This window comes from Scyliorhinus torazame, chromosome 17, assembly GCF_047496885.1.
Source record: "Scyliorhinus torazame isolate Kashiwa2021f chromosome 17, sScyTor2.1, whole genome shotgun sequence".
In the NCBI taxonomy this organism is placed as follows: domain Eukaryota; kingdom Metazoa; phylum Chordata; class Chondrichthyes; order Carcharhiniformes; family Scyliorhinidae; genus Scyliorhinus; species Scyliorhinus torazame.
In genome coordinates, this window is record NC_092723.1 from 74,149,028 (window position 1) to 74,168,712 (window position 19,685).

The 19,685-nt window shown below is 47.6% G+C and overlaps 1 protein-coding gene across 1 annotated transcript in view; it reads left to right on the forward strand.

Annotated features, from left to right (window-relative positions):
* The first annotated feature begins 652 nt into the window (after positions 1-652).
* sycp1 (synaptonemal complex protein 1) overlaps positions 653-19,685 on the forward strand; it is a 755,262-nt gene continuing 736,229 nt past the window's right edge. The window contains exons 1-2 of the mRNA XM_072479793.1: positions 653-676; positions 6,672-6,813. Of these exons, the coding sequence (XP_072335894.1) occupies positions 6,682-6,813 (132 nt within the window). The 5' untranslated portion in view covers positions 653-676; positions 6,672-6,681. The remainder of the gene's footprint in view (positions 677-6,671; positions 6,814-19,685) is intronic.

Consider the following 19,685-nt stretch of genomic DNA (forward strand, 5'->3'; position numbering starts at 1 on the left):
CTGGCACATTCCAAGGTTGATGGTTACATGCTGTTAGGGACACACTAAAACTTGTGGGAGGCCACCGCAAAGGTGCAATGGGAACAGGCCACCTTTCCGCCATAGTATACAGAGGGACTAGAAACAGGATAAAACCCCTCAGGCTTCATGTTTGACATGCCATGAATCCTGTAAATATCAAATGCAGTTATAAATATATATAGAACATTATGTGCGGTCAATTATCAACGGGCACATGATGCACTTTTTATAAACATTTATGAATAATGGGGGACAGAAAAAACCTCTGCAAGAAGATAGCAAAAACTGAGGAGTAAATGTGGGTAACATTCAGGAAAAGTTGAAGAATGCCTTGAAGAGGGAGCTTCGTCGAGGTAAAAGAGGCTCAAATGGATGGAAGACGTGCCACGTGTCTCTCAGCATTGTGCTGGGGTGGGGAGGGGGAGAAGCTCGCGCGCTGGCCCAGCTCGTGCCCTCAGTGACCGTTAGGACGCCCCGCCCATTGTCCGTTAAACCACTGTTGGCGCGCGAAGCGGAGTCGGTCGATGCGTGTGGACTTCAAGCTGCTACCGTCGTTGCCTCCTCTTCGCAGTGTTTTCCACTTCAGCTGCATTTAGACAGCGGTGTCGGAGATAGGCGGCCTTCACCCCCCCCCCACGCCTGCTCAACGCTCGAAGTGAGTATTGAACCATTGTTCCTCGGGCACACATTCCGGAATATTTGTTGGCGAAGCAGCTGGTGGAATATTTTTCTTGCGTCTCGTCCAAAGTCTTTGTTGACTTAACTTGACAAACATCTCCTCCTGAGGTGGTCCGGTAGCTCTTCAGCCGTAAGGAATTTGTACCAAATGTACCCGTTTAACACTAGAAATGTGGACCTTGGAATTTAAAAAATGCAAATCTTACTCTAGAAATCGCACCTAATTTCCTGAGAATCATTACCATTCGCCGGCCATAAAAACCGTGTTAAACAAATATACAGTTACATAATCAATTAGAAAAACATTGAACATCGTCTAATCTTGATGATATGAAATTAAATTTTTAAGCCACCAAAGTTATCCAAAGAAAGCGCAACATATTTAACAAAATGCAATTTTGGAAGCTTTTATGTTTTGCATGGAAAGATCATAATGCCACAAAATATTTATAAATGTAGAAAACAGTGCAGGTCTCAACAGGAGAATTATATAAATACTGACTTAAGGTCCTGCTGGACTTAACTTTTCACAGACATTTCCACTCACTGTTCTGGCTAAGATGCAGGAAATTTTCATTCAGTGATCTCTTGCTGAAGCTTTTCATCTTGCACTCGGGGTAAAATGTCAAATGATCACAATTTGTATTGCACGCAATAAAGTGCTGATTGGTTGGCAAGCGACTGATTGACCATGGCATTGCAATTGAGAAAGCAAGAGGGAATTAAGGGCTCCTCAAGCTCTTGGGTAATTCAAAAAAGGCTCAAGACTTGAACCTATTCCTTTTGTTTGCAGCAAGTGGGTTCCTGCTTATGAATGTACATGGCTGACTTCCAGTGGCAACCATGAGTTGATTCGTCATACACGAGTTGGTTTTGGCCCTTTCCACCCAGTTAATAGTGATTTTTGTGCAAAAGGTGTGAAGTGTTGGTTTCTCCCCCAGAGTGGAATGTCAGCAGGTTATTACAACTGACAAAAGTCGGTACAAGCCCTAGTTCAAGAATTGGAGGACATGCGTGGCGCAGCACCGTTGGACAAAATGGCGAAAGGGGAAGCGTCGTCGTCAACCACACTGCCTGTGGAGCTGTTGATAGACTATATCGGGGGAATTTTGGTAACAGTGAAAAGAGATGCATGACGTCTGCTCCAGGGCAGAATTTAGTATCATAGGTCTGTCGGAGGGTGTGAAGGGAACAAGTGCCAAGGGCAATGTTTCAAAGATATTCGAGAAGTTGGTTGAGGCTGGAGTCTTCGGGAAGGCTCTGTCGGTGGATCGTGCCCATCGGTCACTGAGACAGAGAGCTGGCTGCGGCGGGCGATGATTGTGCGCAAGCACACGTTCCAGGAAAAGATTCTGAGGTGGGCAAAGACTGGGAGGGGAATCCGTTCTCGATTTACCAAGACATTGGTGCCAACCTGGCCAAATGACGGACAGGGTTTAATAAGGTCGAGGCGGTGTTTGGAGCAAGGTCTGGTTTGGGCTATTGTACCCAGTTAAACTTTGCGTGACTTTCAAAGGCAGTTAACATTACTTTATGTTAAGAAGGTGAACAACTTGGTCAAGTGGGGGGGGGGGGGAGGGGGAGAAGTGGGGGGAGTGGGAGTAGGGGGAGAGGAGTGGGGGGAAGTGTGGGGGGGGGAAGTGTGGGGGGGGGAGTGGGGTTAGGAGGAGGGGAGGGGAGGTGGGAGGAGGAGGGGAGGAGGAGGGGATTGGCACTCTCAAATCTGTTGTACTTTTATTGGGTGGCGGCAAATGTGGACAAGGTGAGATGCTGGAAGGGGGGGAGTGAGGTCAGAATGGGTGCAGGTGGAAGAGGTGAAAGGTGGAAGACGCTAAAAGATGCCCTCGTACGAACGGGATATGCCGCTCGACTCATCGATCGACAGTTCCAACTCGCCACAGCAAAAATCCGCACCAACCTCCTCAGAAGACAAACACGGGACACAACCGACGGAGTACCCTTTTCGTCCAGTGCTTCCCTGGAGCGGAGAAACTACAACATCTTCGCAGCCTTCACGTTATTGATAAAGATGAACATCTTGCTAAGGCGATCCCCACCCCCACTACTTGCCTTCAAACAACCGTACAACCTCAAACAGACCATTGTTTGCAGCAAACTACCCAGCCTTCAGGAGAACAGCGATCACGACATCACACAACCCTGCCATGGTAACCTCTGTAAGACGTGCCAGATCATCGACATGGGTACCACTATTACACATGGGAACACCATTCACCAGGTACGCAGTACATAATCGTGCGACTCGGCTGACGTTGTCTACCTCATACACTGCAGGAAAGGATGTCCCGAAGCGCGGTACTTTGGCGAGACCATGCAGTCGCTGCGACAACGGATGAACGGATATTGCGCGACAATCGTCAGGCAGGAATGTTCCCTTCCAGTTGGGGAACACTTCAGCAGTCAAGGGCATTCCGCCTTTGGTCTTCGGGTAAGCGTTCTCTAAGGCGGCCTTCAGGACAGCAGAATCGCCAAGCAGAAACTGATAGCCAAATTCCGCATACATGAGTATGACCAGGACCTTGGATTCATGTCACATTACATTCACCCTCCATCATCTGGCCTGGACTTGCGAAATCCTAGCAACTGTCCTGGCTTGGGCCAATTGACACCTCTTTAAACTGTGATTATCCCTCTCTCTAGTCGCTCTGTCTGGACCTGCAAAGACTTAATTACCTGCAAAGACTCGCATTCAAAGTATCTGCTTGCATCATTGACTTTGTCTAATATAGGCCACCCCCCATTATTACCCCCTCCCCCCGGCCAGCGACACAACTGTCAGCAAACTGTTGTGATGTCGGACACCTTCCCTCAGCAACCAGCACGCAGGTTTCACGATTTTTAAAAGCACAAGTAAACCATGCCATCGGGAACTCGGCCCATCGGAGGCAGAGAAATGTGGAGGCCCCAGAGAATATCGGTTCGGGCCTGCTAATATGCAAACGGTGTGTACTGTATGTGTGGAATGAAATGCATTGATGCCGTTTTCCAGGTAACGGGGAATTGTGATTTGGCGTCAAATCGGCGTGAGTTGGCATTGGAAGCTATTCTCTGCCGAATCGCATAGTCCGATTTGGCGTTGGCCAATGGAAAATCCTGCCCAAAATATTTTCATGTATCGGATTTGGTTTGGCAATATTCAAGGACAAGCTGAGTTTCTAATATGCAGAATCATAGAGATGAAGAGTGGCTTGCAAATCTGGTGCAGAGTGGGAAACGGCACTGCAAACGGTCGCTCATGTATGTCTGTGGTGGTCAGTTTGGTTTTGGCACTGGGGCGACTTGAGGTAAAGAATTTTATATCTCAGCAGTATTTACTACTGACACCAGAGGGCAGTTAAGCATTTCTGAGGTGAATATAGATTATTAAGTAGATTATGACTAGTATGGGGCTATCACACGGCCTTGCTTGACCCTGGTCTAGATTTTGAGGCATCTGTTTCAGATCTCCCTGCAGGATAGTTGCAGTCATATCAACATGAAACAATTGCAGGATTGCGGCAAAGTTTGTTGGGCATTCAAATCTTTGGAACAGGTTCCATTGAGCCTTGTGATTAACTGAGTCAAATGTTTTGGTCACGTTGATGAATGCAATGAAGAGTTCTTGGTGTTCCAAAGAGCACAAGCATCTGCACCATTTCAAGGTGGTGGCCCACAAAGGACGTTCTATAATAATTACATACCAGTAAACAGACTGTGGCCAGGATTTTCCAGCCACTGACGTGGCAGGTTTTATGGCGGTGGAAGCAACCTGCCAGTGGCCACCAGTGGAATCATCCATTCATGCCGAAGTCAATGATCATGTGCATTACTCGCGGGCCATGATGCTGGGGAATCTGGTGCGGCGTGTTGCCTTCGGCGGGACTGCACAATCCCGCTGCCAATGCCAGTCTATATTTCCTTAGATAAGGGGACCAAAACTGTTCAGAGTATTCAGATAACAGGTAATAATCTTTATTGTCACAAGTAGGCTTACATTAATACTGCAATGAAGTTACTGTGAAAAGCCCCTAGTCGCCACATTCCCCGGCCTGTTCAGGTACACAGAGGGAGAATTCAGAAGTCCAAATTACATAACAGCACATCTTTCGGGACTTGTGGGAGGAAACCGGAGACCCGGAGGAAACCCGCGCAGACATAGGGAGAAAGTGCAGACTCCACACAGACAGTGACCCAAGCTGGAATCGAACCTGGAGCCCGAGAGCTGTGAAGCAACAGTGCTAGCCACTGTGCTACTGTTTCTCCCCCCCCCCCCCCCCACATGGTGGTCCAACTAGTACCTTGTAGAGTTTTAGCTTGACTTCCCCGATTTTTATATTCCATATCCTTTGAAATAAAGGCCAACATTTCTTTTTAAATGAATTTTATTACAAACATGTATCAAAACAGGTTACAGCAAATAAACACTCCGGGAAACATACTTCCCAACAATCAACTATACAGTCTGCACAGATTTTTCACTCCCCTCCCTTCCCCGCGACGAACAGCCCCCCAAACACGGTCACAAACATCCTCCACCTTTCCTCAAACCTCGCTGACGAGCCCCATAACTCTATCTTCTCTATTTGCAGGAAGTCCCACAGGCCACCCAACCAAGCCGCTACCACGGTGGTGATGTCGACCGCCACTCCAGCAAAATTCGCTGCAGCGCAATCAGAGAGGCGAAGGCCAAGACATCTCCTTCCTCCTCTCCATGTGCTCTGGCTTCCCTATTGCCACCAAAGGGTCCGGGTCCACCTCCTCCTCCACTATCCTGGCTAAGACTGCGAACACTCCCGCCCAGAATCTTCCCAATTTTTCCCCCTGAAAGAACCCACACATTCTCGCCTGGGTTAAATGCACCCCGTGCACCACCTTAAAGTCTCATCCTTGCACAAGAGGAGGTCCCGTTTACCCTATGCAGTGCCTCACTCCATAATAATAAAGGCCAACGTTTGTTTGCCATTTTAAATACGTGCTGAACCTGCATGCTACCTTTTGTAATTTAGCACGAGGACCCCTCTGTACCTCAGTTTTCTGCAGTCTTTCTGCATTTAAATAATATTCAGATTCTTTATTCATCCTACGGAAGTGCATTTCCTACATTATATTCCATTTGTCAAGTTTTTGCCGACTCGTCTAACCTATCTATATTCTTCCGTAGACTCTGGATATGATCTACTGGTCATGTGCCTGAAAAGTGGCGCTATGCTGCACAACGTGAAGTGTAGATGCCGGGAGATCCCACTTCTGGGGTCTACCTGTCTTCGCCTCGCCTCACGAGGTGTTATCACTTTCTGGCAAATCTGCATATTAGAGTGAGGCAGCTAGTCTCACTCTAATACGCGTTCCTGAGATCTGCTGAAGGCATGGGATCTAATGCCTTCGTCTTGGAGACCTTGGGTGAATGCTGTTAAGTGCTGGTCCCCACAAACGGGGACCAGATGGAACAACACTCATGGGGGTCTCCGATAGCCTGGGAGACCTCAGGTACTGTTCCACCTGGTCCACGTTTGTGGGGACCAGCACTGAATGACGCCCGGTTCGGGTCTCCTCGGCAAGGCCAATTGATGCTGGGTAACTGTTAGATCAGGCGGGAGCAAGTCTAAGTGGGTTCTTAAACTCACTTAACTGTGCGAGATGGGCGGGACCCAGACAATGACATCTAACCAGATCTCGCGAGGCATAACGGCTTTCGGGAATCTTGAGGAATCTCCCCTGCATCGTGCCCCTGTTCCGACAGGACATAGCTGGTAGATAGCGCCCTATGTGTGGGTGAAGATCGGTCTGGATCTCCAGGAAATACCCTGCCAAAATCACCCAAAATGAAGCTTAGAAATGATCTGGTTGAAAAGCTCCCTCCATCTGTTGATCGTTTAATTGAGTTTTGCTGGCAAGAGTCTTTCATTTAGAATCAATTTTCAAATTCTAGTTACAATTTCACATCCTTAAGGAGCAATAATTTGTCTCAACAGACACTACACAATGGAATCTAAGATGGTTGGTGACGGAATAAAAGAAAATCCTTTCAAATTGTTTATTCCACCAAGAGTGAACTATGGTCCTGTGTCTGCAGTGAGACCGCAAGAAGTAGCCGATGACAGCTTTTTCATGCAGGTAAGTATATTGAAATTGAATATTGAAATCACTATTACAATAAAGTGTCTTTTACTCATTTTTCTTAAAATTGCTATTATCAACATGTGGAGCAGTATCTTTGCCCCCATAACTCACCATAACATGCCTTCCCCTGAGTCTGCCACTATATTCCCTACCTCAAATGACACCCGCTTATTGATCAAGATCGCAACCCCCCCGAGTTTGAGAATCTAGCCCCGAATGCAATACCTGCCCAACCCAACCCTTCCTCAGCCTAGTCTGATCCACTACCCTCAGGTATGTCTCCTGTAACATTGCCACGTCTGCCTGCAAACTCTTCAAATGCGCGAACACGCGAGCCCTCTTGACTGGCCCATTCAGCCCTCTCACGTTCCATGTGATCAGCCTGGTTTCCTCTCTCTCTCTCTCTCTCTCTCTCTCCCCCCCCCCCCCATCCGCCAATTCATCATCAACCTTCTTAGGCCAGCCTTCAGCTCTTGTCGCGCACCTCCTCAGGTTGCTCTCGGGTGTTCACTGTCAGTGTTCACTGTCATCGACCTCCAATTTGTCTCCAACCGCCAGCCCCTCCCCTGTCAGCGGAACAATTTGTCCCCTCCCCCCATAACAAAATAACAATCCCAACCCCCACAACAAACTTATCACATGCTCGCCCCCCCCCCCACTGCACTTCTGTGAGCTAGCCGCCCAGGTAGCCTGGTAGCCCCCGCCCAAGGCGCCAATCATCCTGCCCCCCCAATGATCTCTTACCCCCCTCTCTGCTCGAACATACAAATGCAAACCATAATAATCCCCAACAAACACAAAGAAGAAAATTCCACCCACCATTCCCCAATTCCCCATTAAGAACAAAGTTGGCTGGCACACAAAACTGAGCAACGGCCTTAAAATTGATACAGAAACAATACATTCAATACATTCAAAGCCCAAAGTGGAAAGAAATTTAGCAGCATAGGTACAGAGTTACTCGCCCCCAGGTTCAACATCCTCCATCACCTGCCAGTCCCCTGACCTGAACAAAGTTCACCGCCTCATCCGGCAATCCAAAATAAAGTTCTTGACCCTCGTAAGTGACCCACAAACGGGCTGGGTACAACATGCCGAAATTCACCCCCCTCTTGAAGAGGGCCGATTTTACTTTGTTAAAGCTCGCCCTTTTGGCCTGTTCCGCACCCAAGTCCTGGTAAATGCCCAGCTTGTTATTTTCCCATTTACAGCTCCTCGCCTGCCTGGCCCACCTCAAGATTATCATAGAATTTGGTAATCATAGAATTTACAGTGCAGAAGGAGGCCATTCGGGCCCATCGGGTCTGCACCGGCTCTTGGAAACAGCACTCTACCCAAGGTCAACACCTCCACCCTATCCCCATAACCCAGTAACCCCACCCAACACTAAAGGCAATTTTTGGACACTAAGGGCAATTTATCATGGCCAATCCACCTAACCTGCACATCTTTGGATTGTGGGAGGAAACTGGAGGATCCGGAGGAAACCCACGCACACACGGGGAGGATGTGCAGACTCCGCACAGACAGTGACCCAAGCCAGAACCGAACCTGGGACCCTGGAGCTGTGAAGCAATTGTGCTATCCACAGTGCTACCGTGCATCTGTTCCTTATCCAGGAACCGGTGCATTCGTACCACCATCGCCCTCGGCGTCTCATTCATCCGCGGCTTCCTTGCAAACGCTCTATGCGCCTTGTCTACTTCCAAGGGTTGAGCAAATGCACCTTTGCCGAGCAGCTTCTCGAACATACGCGGCACATATTCCCCTGCGTCCGATCCCTCAATGCTCTCCGGGAGGCCAACGATCCTCAAATTCTGCCTGCGAGTCCTGTTCTCCAGATCCTCCACCTTCTCCTGGTGGTCTCTCATCAGATCCATCTGCGCTGCCATTGCGGTTAGCTGGTCCTCGTGCTCAGACACCGCCTCTTCCACCTTGTGGATCACCAGGCCCTGGGCTTCCAATCTTTGCTCCAGCTAGTCAATCCCCTCCTTAATCGGGTGCAGGTACTCTTATCTTTGCTTAGCAAAGTTCTCCTGAAGGAATTCCACCAGCTGCTCCATTGACCACTGGGTCAGCAATCCCAGTCCCTGAGCCTCCGCCATGTTTTCCTTTGCTGCAGACGGCACTTGCTTCTTTGAACAACGATCTCTCCTTTTCAGACCACTTCTGGTCCACAAATTCATAAACTGGTGGGGGATTCTTCTCTACCTCACCAGTCTCCTATTTTACCAATCAAATCCCCCATATGTCGGGAGAAAAAGGTCCCAAAGGTCCACGAATGAGAGCTGCCAAATAAGCAACTACTCATTCCATGGCTGCCGCCAGAAGCCCCCCCCCGCTGAGTTTGTTTATTATTTTATCAGAGTTACAAATGAGTGGACAGGGGCAAACCCCTAATCCAGCTTTGCCTGCTCCAAAAAACTATTCAAATTTAATCCAAATCAAGGTCCCCATAAGAGAGATATACCAGATCTAGGCATTACACGTCAGCAATGGCAATGCCATTGAATGTCAAGGAGAGATAGTTACCATTCTCCCTTTTTGGATTAGTTATTGGTTGGCATTTGTGTGATGTGAATGTTAATTGCCACTTACCAACTCGAGCCTGAATCTTGTTCGGTCTTCCGGAGCCCGGAATCGCCCATGGCCACCATTAACCTATAGAGTCCGCCCCCCCCCCCCCCCCCCCCCCACTCCCCCCACCTCACCCCCGTTCACTGGCCGGCTTAACCCGGGTCTCTTTCCCCCTTGCCTGGCCCCAGGAAAAACCCAGAAGTCCCCTTTAGCACACAAATCCCGCATATACACCCACACCCCAAAGAACCCTCATTCCGACTGAAAGTCCCATTTCTTCCCTTGTCCAAATATATACCACATTGGCTCCTATAGCCCATACACCAGCACGCAGTGAAACAAAAAAGAAAAAATACAATCATGAGGCTATATAGGTACACGACCATTTCTCAATTCTGCCACAGCCCTTCTGTCTTCGCAAACTCCTCCGCTGCTTCCGCCGTCCCAAAATAAAAGTCCTTGAACTTGTAGGTCACCATCAGCTTTGCTGGATATACAATGCCGCATTGCACCCTGCTAATGTACAGTGCCCTTTTCACCCGGTTGAAGGCAGCCCGCCTTCTCGCCAGCCCCACCGCAAAGTCCTGGTATACACGTATACCAGCTCCAGCCCACTGCACCACCGGCTTCTGCTTAGCCCAGCACAGGACCTTCTCCTTTACACTGTACCTACGGAAGCACAGAGTTACTACTCTTGGCGGCTCACTCGCCTTTGGTACAGGCCTCCATGACCGATGTGCCCGATCCAGCTCATATCGGGAGGGATCCTCCCCCTCCCCCAATAGTTTTGCTAACATTGTGGCAAAATACTCAGTCGGCCTCGGTCCTTCCACTCCTTTGGGCAGCCCCACAATCCTCAAATTCTGTCTCCTGGATCTGTTTTCCAGGTCTTCCATTTTGCCTTTCAGATGCTTGTTGATCTCTATCACCTTCCCCATCGAGGTAAGTTGACCACTGTGCTGCAGTAATATCTCTTCCACTTCCTTCAGCGCCTCGCCTTGCTTCCGCACCTCCGCCACTGCGCTCGCTACCGCCATCCTCACCGGGGTAATCGCCTCCTCCGCCAGCACTTTCAAAACCGCCCCCATCTCCTTCCTCATTGCCTCCATATGTTTTGTAAACTGCCTTTTGAATTCCATGGCCATCACCGTAGTTATTTCTTCAGCCATAAGCAATGCGGCCTCCCCTGGTGCTCCAGCCTCCATTTTCTTTACTGACCCCGCGGTGACCTTTCCACTCCCCGACAGACTTTCAGCTGCTTTTTTCATGGCCGTTTTTTTGCTGGTCTTCGACATTTCTCTTCTCTGTGCTGTCTCCCGACTTTTACTGCCTTCGCTGGCCCTAGGACTGGGCGTTAACCCCCGACAATGCCGTTCCTCCAACGCGCGGCTGCCTCCCGCCCGCCGTCACCGGAAGTGCTATTACATGCTGTTTTAATATGTTCAATTGAAGTTGAATCCTGAAATGTTTTATTGGTAACAAAAAGGAACACTTTCAGTCATCTTCATGCTGCACGTCAATGATTTATTAGGAGGAGTTTATTATTAAGATTTAAAATGATGATTAGGCTTGTGGGGCTTTTCATTATTTTTAGTTTGTGTTAACCGTGGTAGCACGGTGGTCTTGTCCCAGGACAACACTGTGGGAACCCAGGTTTGAATCCCATCATGGGAGATGATGGAATTTAAATTTAATAAAAACACATGGAATTCGAAGTCATAATTATGACCAGGAAACCATTGTTGTAAATAGAACATCTGGTTGACTTTTAAATGCCACTTAGTTGTATATAAAGAAAACAAAAAGGAATGAAACCGGATGGACAGACCACTTGACATCGACCGTGGCACTGGAAACAGCAACTGCAAACTATCCCTGTTGGCCCTGCAAATATCTGGGGCTTGTGCCAAAATTGGGAGACCTGTTTCACACATTAGTCAAGCAGCAGTTTGACATAGTCGTCAGTCCCTTGGAATCATACCTTGCATATAATGTCCCAGACATCACCAAGGCGGGGTATGTCCAGTTCCAGTGGCAGGACAGACCTAGCCAAGCTGTCCCAGTATAGCTGCAACACTGGCATCTACTAGCAATGTGAACAATTTCCCAGGTATGTCCTGTACACAAGAAACAGGACAAATCCAACCCGACCAATTACAGTCCCATTAGTCTATTCTCGATCATCAATAAAGTGATGGAACGGGTCATCAACAGTGTTATCAAGCGGCACTGACTCAGCAATAATCTGCCCACTGATGCTCTTTTTGGGTTCCATCACAGTACTTTGCTCCTGACCTTGGTCACAGCAAATATGGACAAAAAAGCTGAACTCCAGAAGTGTGACTGATCACTCTCCATCAGTGAGAGTGACTGATCTTGATATCAAGGCAGCATCAAGGAGCTCTGGAGAAACTGGAGTCAACAGGAATCAGAGGGAAAATATCAATCATCTCAGCTCTAGGACATCACTGCAGGAGTTTCTCAGTAGTATAGGCCAAAGCATCTTCAGCTGCTTCATCAATGATGTTCCTTCCATCATGAGGTCAGAAGTGGGGATGTTGGCTATTCAGCACCATTGAGGACTCCCTCATACTGAAGCAGGCCATGTCCAAATACAGCAAGACCTGGACAATATCCATGTTTGGGCTGACAAGTGGCCAGTAACATTCACATCACACATTTCCGAGGTGCCAGTGTAAGGGTCCTTCCTGAAGCTTCCCTTATTTCCCCTTTATTTTTTGCCGCTTGATTTAGATACATGGATGCTTAATGGACATGTATCTTTAGATCAAGCAGCAGAAAGAATGAGGAATTCAACATAGTATATGGTGCTAGTTTTTGAGCAGTAGAACTCGGACTCTGGCACATGGGAGAAGGGGTGGGGCTTGGTTCGATTGGTTTGATGGTGGCCAATGAATTGGCCAAAAGGCCATATTCTGCACAATAAGAAGTGGTGATTGGATCCTGCCTCAGTGGGATGATTTCCAGAGACCTAAGGAAAGCATAGTTGGAGACCTGGACGCTGGGACACAAGGACCTGCTTTTCTTTCTCTCCCTCTCTTTCATGTTTTCTCTGGACCTGCTCTCTCTTTCTCTCCCTCTTTTTCATGTTTTCTCTGGGAATGCTGTGAGCCGCTGTATTTCTAAAGCTGCAGAGAAACTGAATGAATGAATCCACAGTGAAAACCATTCCAGACTGGATTCAGAAATCTAGAACTGAAAGACTTGAAGGAAGGTGTGCTAGAAACAACTAGCTGAATCAAAGACTCTTTATCCTTTTACGTATTATTTTCACCCCGCTTCTGAGTTTGTTTGTCTTGTGTGTGTGTATGTGTGTCGAGGGTGGGATGTGTTTAAGTGGGTGGGGGGGAGGATTAGGAATTGGATAATAGTTAGCCTGTTGTATTTGCTGCATATTTACTTATAGTTATTGCTATTAATACATTTAATTATGTTTAAATTTACAAACCTGATTAATGTAATTATCGGGCAACCAAGAGCCAAAGACTGGGTATTTTTCAAACCATTATTGCTTGTTTCAATTGTGTTGCGACTCCGGGTCAAGTGGGGCTGGAATTGACCGCGCACTAACCCAGAGGGTCATTACGCCAGGCAATGACCATCTCCAACAAGAGAGGATCTGACCATTGCCCCATGAATTCAATGATATTACCATCGCTAAGTCCCCCATTATCTAAATCCTGGGGGTTATCATTGACCAGAAACTGAACTGGACTAACCATATAAATACTGTGGCTCCCAGGGCAGATCAGAGGCTGGGAATCCTGTGGTGAGTAACTCACCTCCTGACTCTCCAAATCCTGTCCACCATCTACAAGGTACAAGTCCTAGAGTTCTAAAGGAGATAGCTGAAGAAATAGTGGAGGCGTTAGTTATGATCTTTCAAAAGTCACTGGAGTCAGGGAAAGTCCCAGAGGATTGGAAAATCACTGTTGCAACCCCCTTGTTCAAGAAGGGAACAAGGAAAAAGCTGGAAAATTATAGGCCAATTAGCCTAACCTCGGTTGTTGGCAAGATTCTAGAATCCATCGTTAAGGATGAGATTTCTAAATTCTTGGAAGTGCAGGGTCGGATTAGGACAAGTCAGCATGGATTTAGTAAGGGGAGGTCGTGCCTGACAAACCTGTTAGAGTTCTTTGAAGAGATAACAAATAGGTTAGACCAAGGAGAGCCAATGGATGTTATCTATCTTGACTTCCAAAAGGCCTTTGATAAGGTGCCTCACGGGAGACTACTGAGTAAAATAAGGGCCCATGGTATTCGAGGCAAGGTACTAACATGGATTGACAATTGGCTGTCAGGCAGAAGGCAGAGAGTTGGGATAAAAGGTTCTTTTTCGGAATGGCAACCGGTGACGAGTGGTGTCCCGCAGGGTTCAGTGTTGGGTCCACAGCTGTTCTCTTTATATATTAACGATCTAGATGACGGGACTGGGGGCATTCTGGCTAAGTTTGCTGATGGTACAAAGATAGGTGAAGGGGCAGGTAGTATTGAGGAGGTGGGGATGCTGCGGAAAGATTTAGACAGTTTAGGAGAGTGGTCCAAGAAATGGGTGATGAAATTCAACGTGGGCAAGTGCGAGGTCTTGCAGTTTGGAACAAAGAATAGAGGCATGGACTATTTTCTAAACGGTGACAAAATTCATAATGCTGAAGTGCAAAGGGACTTGGGAGTCTTAGTCCAGGATTCTCTAAAGGTAAACTTGCAGGTTGAGTCCGTAATTAAGAAAGCAAATGCAATGTTGTCATTTATCTCAAGAGGCTTGGAATATAAAAGCAGGGATGTACTTCTGAAGCTTTATAAAGCACTAGTTAGGCCCCATTTAGAATACTGTGAGCAATTTTGGGCCCCACACCTCAGGAAGGACATACTGGCACTGGAGCGGGTCCAGCGGAGATTCACACGCATGATCCCAGGAATGGTAGGCCTAACATACGATGAATCGTCTCAGGATCCTGGGATTATATTCATTGGAGTTTAGAAGGTTGAGGGGAGGTCTAATATAAACTTACAAGATAATGAATGGCTTAGATAGGGTGGACGTAGGGAAGTTGTTTCCATTAGCAGGGGAGACTAGGACCCGGGGGCACAGCCTTAGAATAAAAGGGAGTCACTTTAGAACAGAGATGAGGAGAAATTTCTTCAGCCAGAGAGTGGTGGGTCTGTGGAATTCATTGCCACAGAGGGCGGTGGAGGCCGGGACGTTGAGTGTCTTTAAGACAGAAGTTGATAAATTCTTGATTTCTCGAGGAATTAAGGTCTATGGAGAGAGAGCGGGTAAATGGAATTGAAATCAGCCATGATTGAATGGTGGAGTGGACTTGATGGGCCGAACGGCCTTCCGCTCCTATGTCTTATGGTCTTAAGTCAGGATTGTGATGGAATGCTCTCCACTTGCATGGATGGGTGCAGCTCCACTAACACTCAAGAAGCTTGACCCCATACAGCAAAAACAAGCTGCTTGATTTCTACCCCTTCCACAAACATTCAATCCTTCCATCCTGATGAACAGTGGCAGCTGTATGTACTATCTACAAGATGCACTGCAGGAACTCACCAGTGTTCCTTATGTAGCATTTTCCAAACCCACGAACATTACTATCGAAAAGGTCAAGCGCAGCAGATACCTGGGATCACCACCACCTGGAGGTTCCCCCTCCAAGTCACTCACTACGCTGACTACTTGAAAATATATCGTTGTTCCTTCATTGCCTTTGGGTCAAAATCCTGGAATTCCCTCCCTAACAGCACTGTGGCTATACCTACAAGGACCGCGGTGGTACAAAAAGTGAGCCCACCACTACCGTCTCAAGGATAACTAGGGATGGGCAATAAATGCTTTCCTAGCCAGTGACGCCCACATGTTGTAAATTAATTTAAGAAACATTGAGCAGAGTAGGCCTGGAATAACTTTAAATTAACAATTCTAGTCAGAATGTTACTCTTTTCCTGATTTGTCATGCTACCTTATTGACAAATCCCAAATTTCTTTACCCGTCAGTCTGGCCTCAATAAAAGTCGAGATGGATTTGCAGGTACAGCATTAGTTATTTTATTTAGCTTGCAAGCTTTACTCAGTTCACAGCGGCACAAAGCACATCTTGCTTCGTACACCTCTGGAATCAAGTGAGTCTGTAGAACAAAGAAGTCTGTACTGATACATTCAAATGGCATCAAGTTTCACATACACGATTCCCATCGGTCATCCTATACCCCTCCTGACCTGGTAATACATTCTGATTGGCTCACTTCCAATCCCTTCCTCTGGCCCCTATTGCCCAGCATCCTTTTCTCCTCCTTTGGTGGACACACCTCTTCCTTTGCTTTGCCATGCGGTCTGAAATCCTTTGTGAACTCACCAGAATTAGACTGGCCTACCTCTACATTACATTAACTAATATCTCTAAAGTAACTATTTTATATCACATTCGTCATTCCCTCCTATTATCATTCCATGATAACCGAACTATCCAATCCATAGCTATGGTTCCTCATCTAAAAAGATCCGTTGCTGCATTTCCAATTCCTGGCGTAGCCCCCCTTCATCTGCTGCACCCTCATGGATTTTGACAGCTAAGATTGTAGGGACGTTGATCTGTTCCAGTGCACCCCGCATTCTACCCATCACACATTGAAGGATGGCTAGGTCCACAAAGATGCAGCCGATAGCCACCACTAAATACATGGCCATATTTATCAACCAGTCCTTCCAACCTCCAAATCCCCAGTTACCCCAAGCGCCAGGATCCTGCATTCCGTCCAGGTGATCCCGTATGTGATCCATAAATTTAGTGATGTTAGCGGTCAAGTCCTGAACTCCCATGATACACTTGCCCTGTACTATGGCGCATACCCCACCCTCACGGGCCAGAAGATAGTCAAGAGCATACCGGTTCTGCATTGCAAACAACCGTAGCTGAGACAATTCCTTGGTTATTGCCCCGAGGGCTCCCAAGGTTTCATTTCCCAAGATGGTAAGGGCACAAATAAAATAATTCCTATTGCTGACAACCAAGGAACCCCCACACCTCCCAGTGTCAAGACGTTCAGAATCCCCCATCCGGCTGAGTGACCCCGGTTGGGTGCGAGAACCTGAGGTTTTTTCCAGTTCTCGCAAAATTCAGCTGAGACTGCCCGGCATGCTAACTGATTATGCAGCATCCACGCCGAAGGGCAGGGGACTGTGGTAGGGACTCCCAATAGCAATTTGGCGGGGAAATGGGGGTGACAAAACATTGGTCGCTGTGCCATTAAATAAAAAGTAGTATCCTTGCTCCGTGTGCAGGCTAGCATCACAATCAGTATATCGGTTGCGTAAGGATCCCCCAGTAGCCCAGTTTATCCAGCTTTGGACGCCCATTCGGGCCGCCTAGCAACGCGGAAAGCCCTAGTCCCAACAGTGATATGAGAGACATTCGCCCAGCCACAAAGGAGCTGGAGGCCGGCGTTCAATGGAATGCAAGTGGTGTTGTAACAAACGCATTGGCCAGACGCCTGGGTGATATGGCACCTCCTGTCCGTACAGGTGGGGAACAGACATGTTATATTCGTTTCCACCTCTACCAGCAAACAGCCGTATCCTTCACTGCTGAAACAATTCTTGTACGACCGGGAATCCCTATTGGGAGTGAAGTGGCTAGGTATATACGCCCTCCACCGTTGCAGCCTATCATACTGTGAATGGGAATTATCCCGAGGAAGGGGAAGGCAAATAGCCGGTGGTGCTGAACCCGGATCGTAAGGAAGAGTGACTTGCTCGGGCGGTGGCTTGGAACGCTGACAATGAACCACCGTTTGGGGAGTGCCCCAAAGCGGTGAAACAGAAAATAACCTAGACACCGCTGCGGGGTTCGGGTATCAGACAACCTGTCCGTGGCCATACAAGCGGTTGTAAATCTGGTAGAAGAGATTCATACTACCCAGGTTTTCCTCAGTTTGGCCTTTAACTAAATTAAGTGTATCTCCCGGTAACCTACGTTCTAGCTGTACTTCCCTTCTCACACGCCCCGTCCTCTCTCTAGTCCCTCTTTCTCTCTCACAGCCTCTTCCTACGCTCTCCTGACGGCCTGATGTTACCTTTATTGCACCAATCTTAACACATCCAAAATCAAATTTACATGTATTCCAAAAACAAGGCAATGTCCATATAATGTTCCCTTCCCATCGCCGGGACCGGTGCAATTGCTTCATGAGTCCTGTATTCTCCTTAACTTTGACGACCTTCCATGAGTCGATACCATGGCCTCGTATATGGGGGCAGCGAAGAACATCACCTTTGCATAAGTGATATATCCTTGTAGATTGGTTGGGGTTACAAATGTAGATAATATTCCCCTTTTCCATGTCCGTCGCCAATAACACTCCAAGCGAGGTGAGGTCGAATATCACACAGACGGTGCGTAGCCACCCCATCATGCTCCACACCTGTAAAATAGCACTGGGGAAGGGAGGCAGGTTAATCTGTCCAAGAAAATGAGGCCCGTTATCAGAACTCAACTGAGCTGGTATACTGTACCGGGGAATGATTTCCCGCATCAGAACTTTAACCACAGTAGCAGCTTTATTATCGGTAGTCGGATACGCCTCAACCCATCTGCTGAACCCATCCACAATGACCAAAACATATTTATAACATTGACACCTTTCCAACTCAATGTAATCCATTTGTAGCGTCTCAAAGGGACCACTGTGCAACGGGGTTTGCCCCATCCCACAAGGGATACCTTCTCCGGTGTTATATTGCTGACAAATCAAACACCGATTACTGATACTCTGGGCCAACCCCTGCATTTTAGGGTGCCACCAAGTGCCCAGCAACAAATCACTAGTCCCCCGAGCCCCACAATGAGTTGCAAAGTGTACACATTCGATGACCCATAAAGCCAGTACATCAGACATACAAGTCTGATGTGCTGGCGTGGTCCATAAAGAGGAAACAGAATCATATGTACAACCTAACCGTTTCCACATTTGTTTATCACTCTCAGGAGCGTCCTCTTGTAACCTTATGACGTCTTGGATGGTTGGCATTGACTTGTCAGAAGCAGACATATTTATAGTAGATCGTTTAGTCTGACTTAACATTTTAGGCACCATCACTTGCTGAATTTGCGCGGCTGTCCGCGCTGCACAATCTGCTTGTTCATTACCAACGTCAACTGGGGTCTTACCATTTGTGTGGGCAGCGCATTTAATGACGAAAATCTGCGCGGGCATAAGGAGGGCCTGCAGTAAGTCATTAACTAAACCCCGATGGGATATTTGACCACACGTAATCATGTCAGGTTGTTCTGACGAAATGTCACTCAAATCGTCCCTTATTGTGGTAGTTTCCTGAATCAAGGCTAAACAGTCGTGGCCAGGTGCGTCTTCATGGACAGGGGGACCACTAAGAAAACAGGCTGGATTGATAGTGGTACAGTGTTTAAATGTCAGACGTGGATTGTTCAAAAGGTATATCTCATACCTATTCTGACGAGCTGCGGTAAGATGCTGAGTCTGCAGTTGCCTCAGTAGTGCGATGACCGAGTGGAAGCTATACACCGTAATATCCTGTTGGAGAGTGAGAGCATGTAACGGCTATGCGATGGCATTGATTGAACGTAAATCCTGTACTAATCAGTACTGGTCTGGCTTGGCTGGTTTAGGCACAGCAAGTATGGGGGTGTTACATTCTGATTGGCAAGGGACCAAAATACCCTGTTGGAACAGCTCTTGAATTAATTTGTCTATAGACGGAGCAGCTTGGGATTTCAGGGGGTATTGCCGAATGGAAGGTAGCTTTACATGATCCTTAATCGTTACCTTAATAGGTGTAACATTTGTCTTTCCCACTTGTGATGGGTATTCCGCCCAGACCTGTGGATTGACATATTCCAAAACATCATGTCCCCAATGATGCTGCAGTCGAGTGTTAATTGTTTCAGGGACCTCAAAATATTTTATGGCAGTGCCGTCCGGCATGACTTGAAGTGCGTACTCTGTTGGATCCGAATGATCCACTGCCCTCCTTACCATTTGCCCCAGATCCCTGGCATGGTACTGGTCGTGGACCTGACGTGTAATATGAGGGCTTACCGAAGCTGACTGTGGCCATAAATGTGGTGGTATTGTAACAAAATCGGCTGTACCTTCTTTTCCCGTGACTGGCTGTAACCTTGACTGGCCATTCGGTCCCAATTAATGGCCGGTATTTGTCCTCCAACTCCCTGTTTTGTCCGGTTCTGTCATAGGCCAGGGTAACGTGATGCAGTGAATGTTCAATGTCT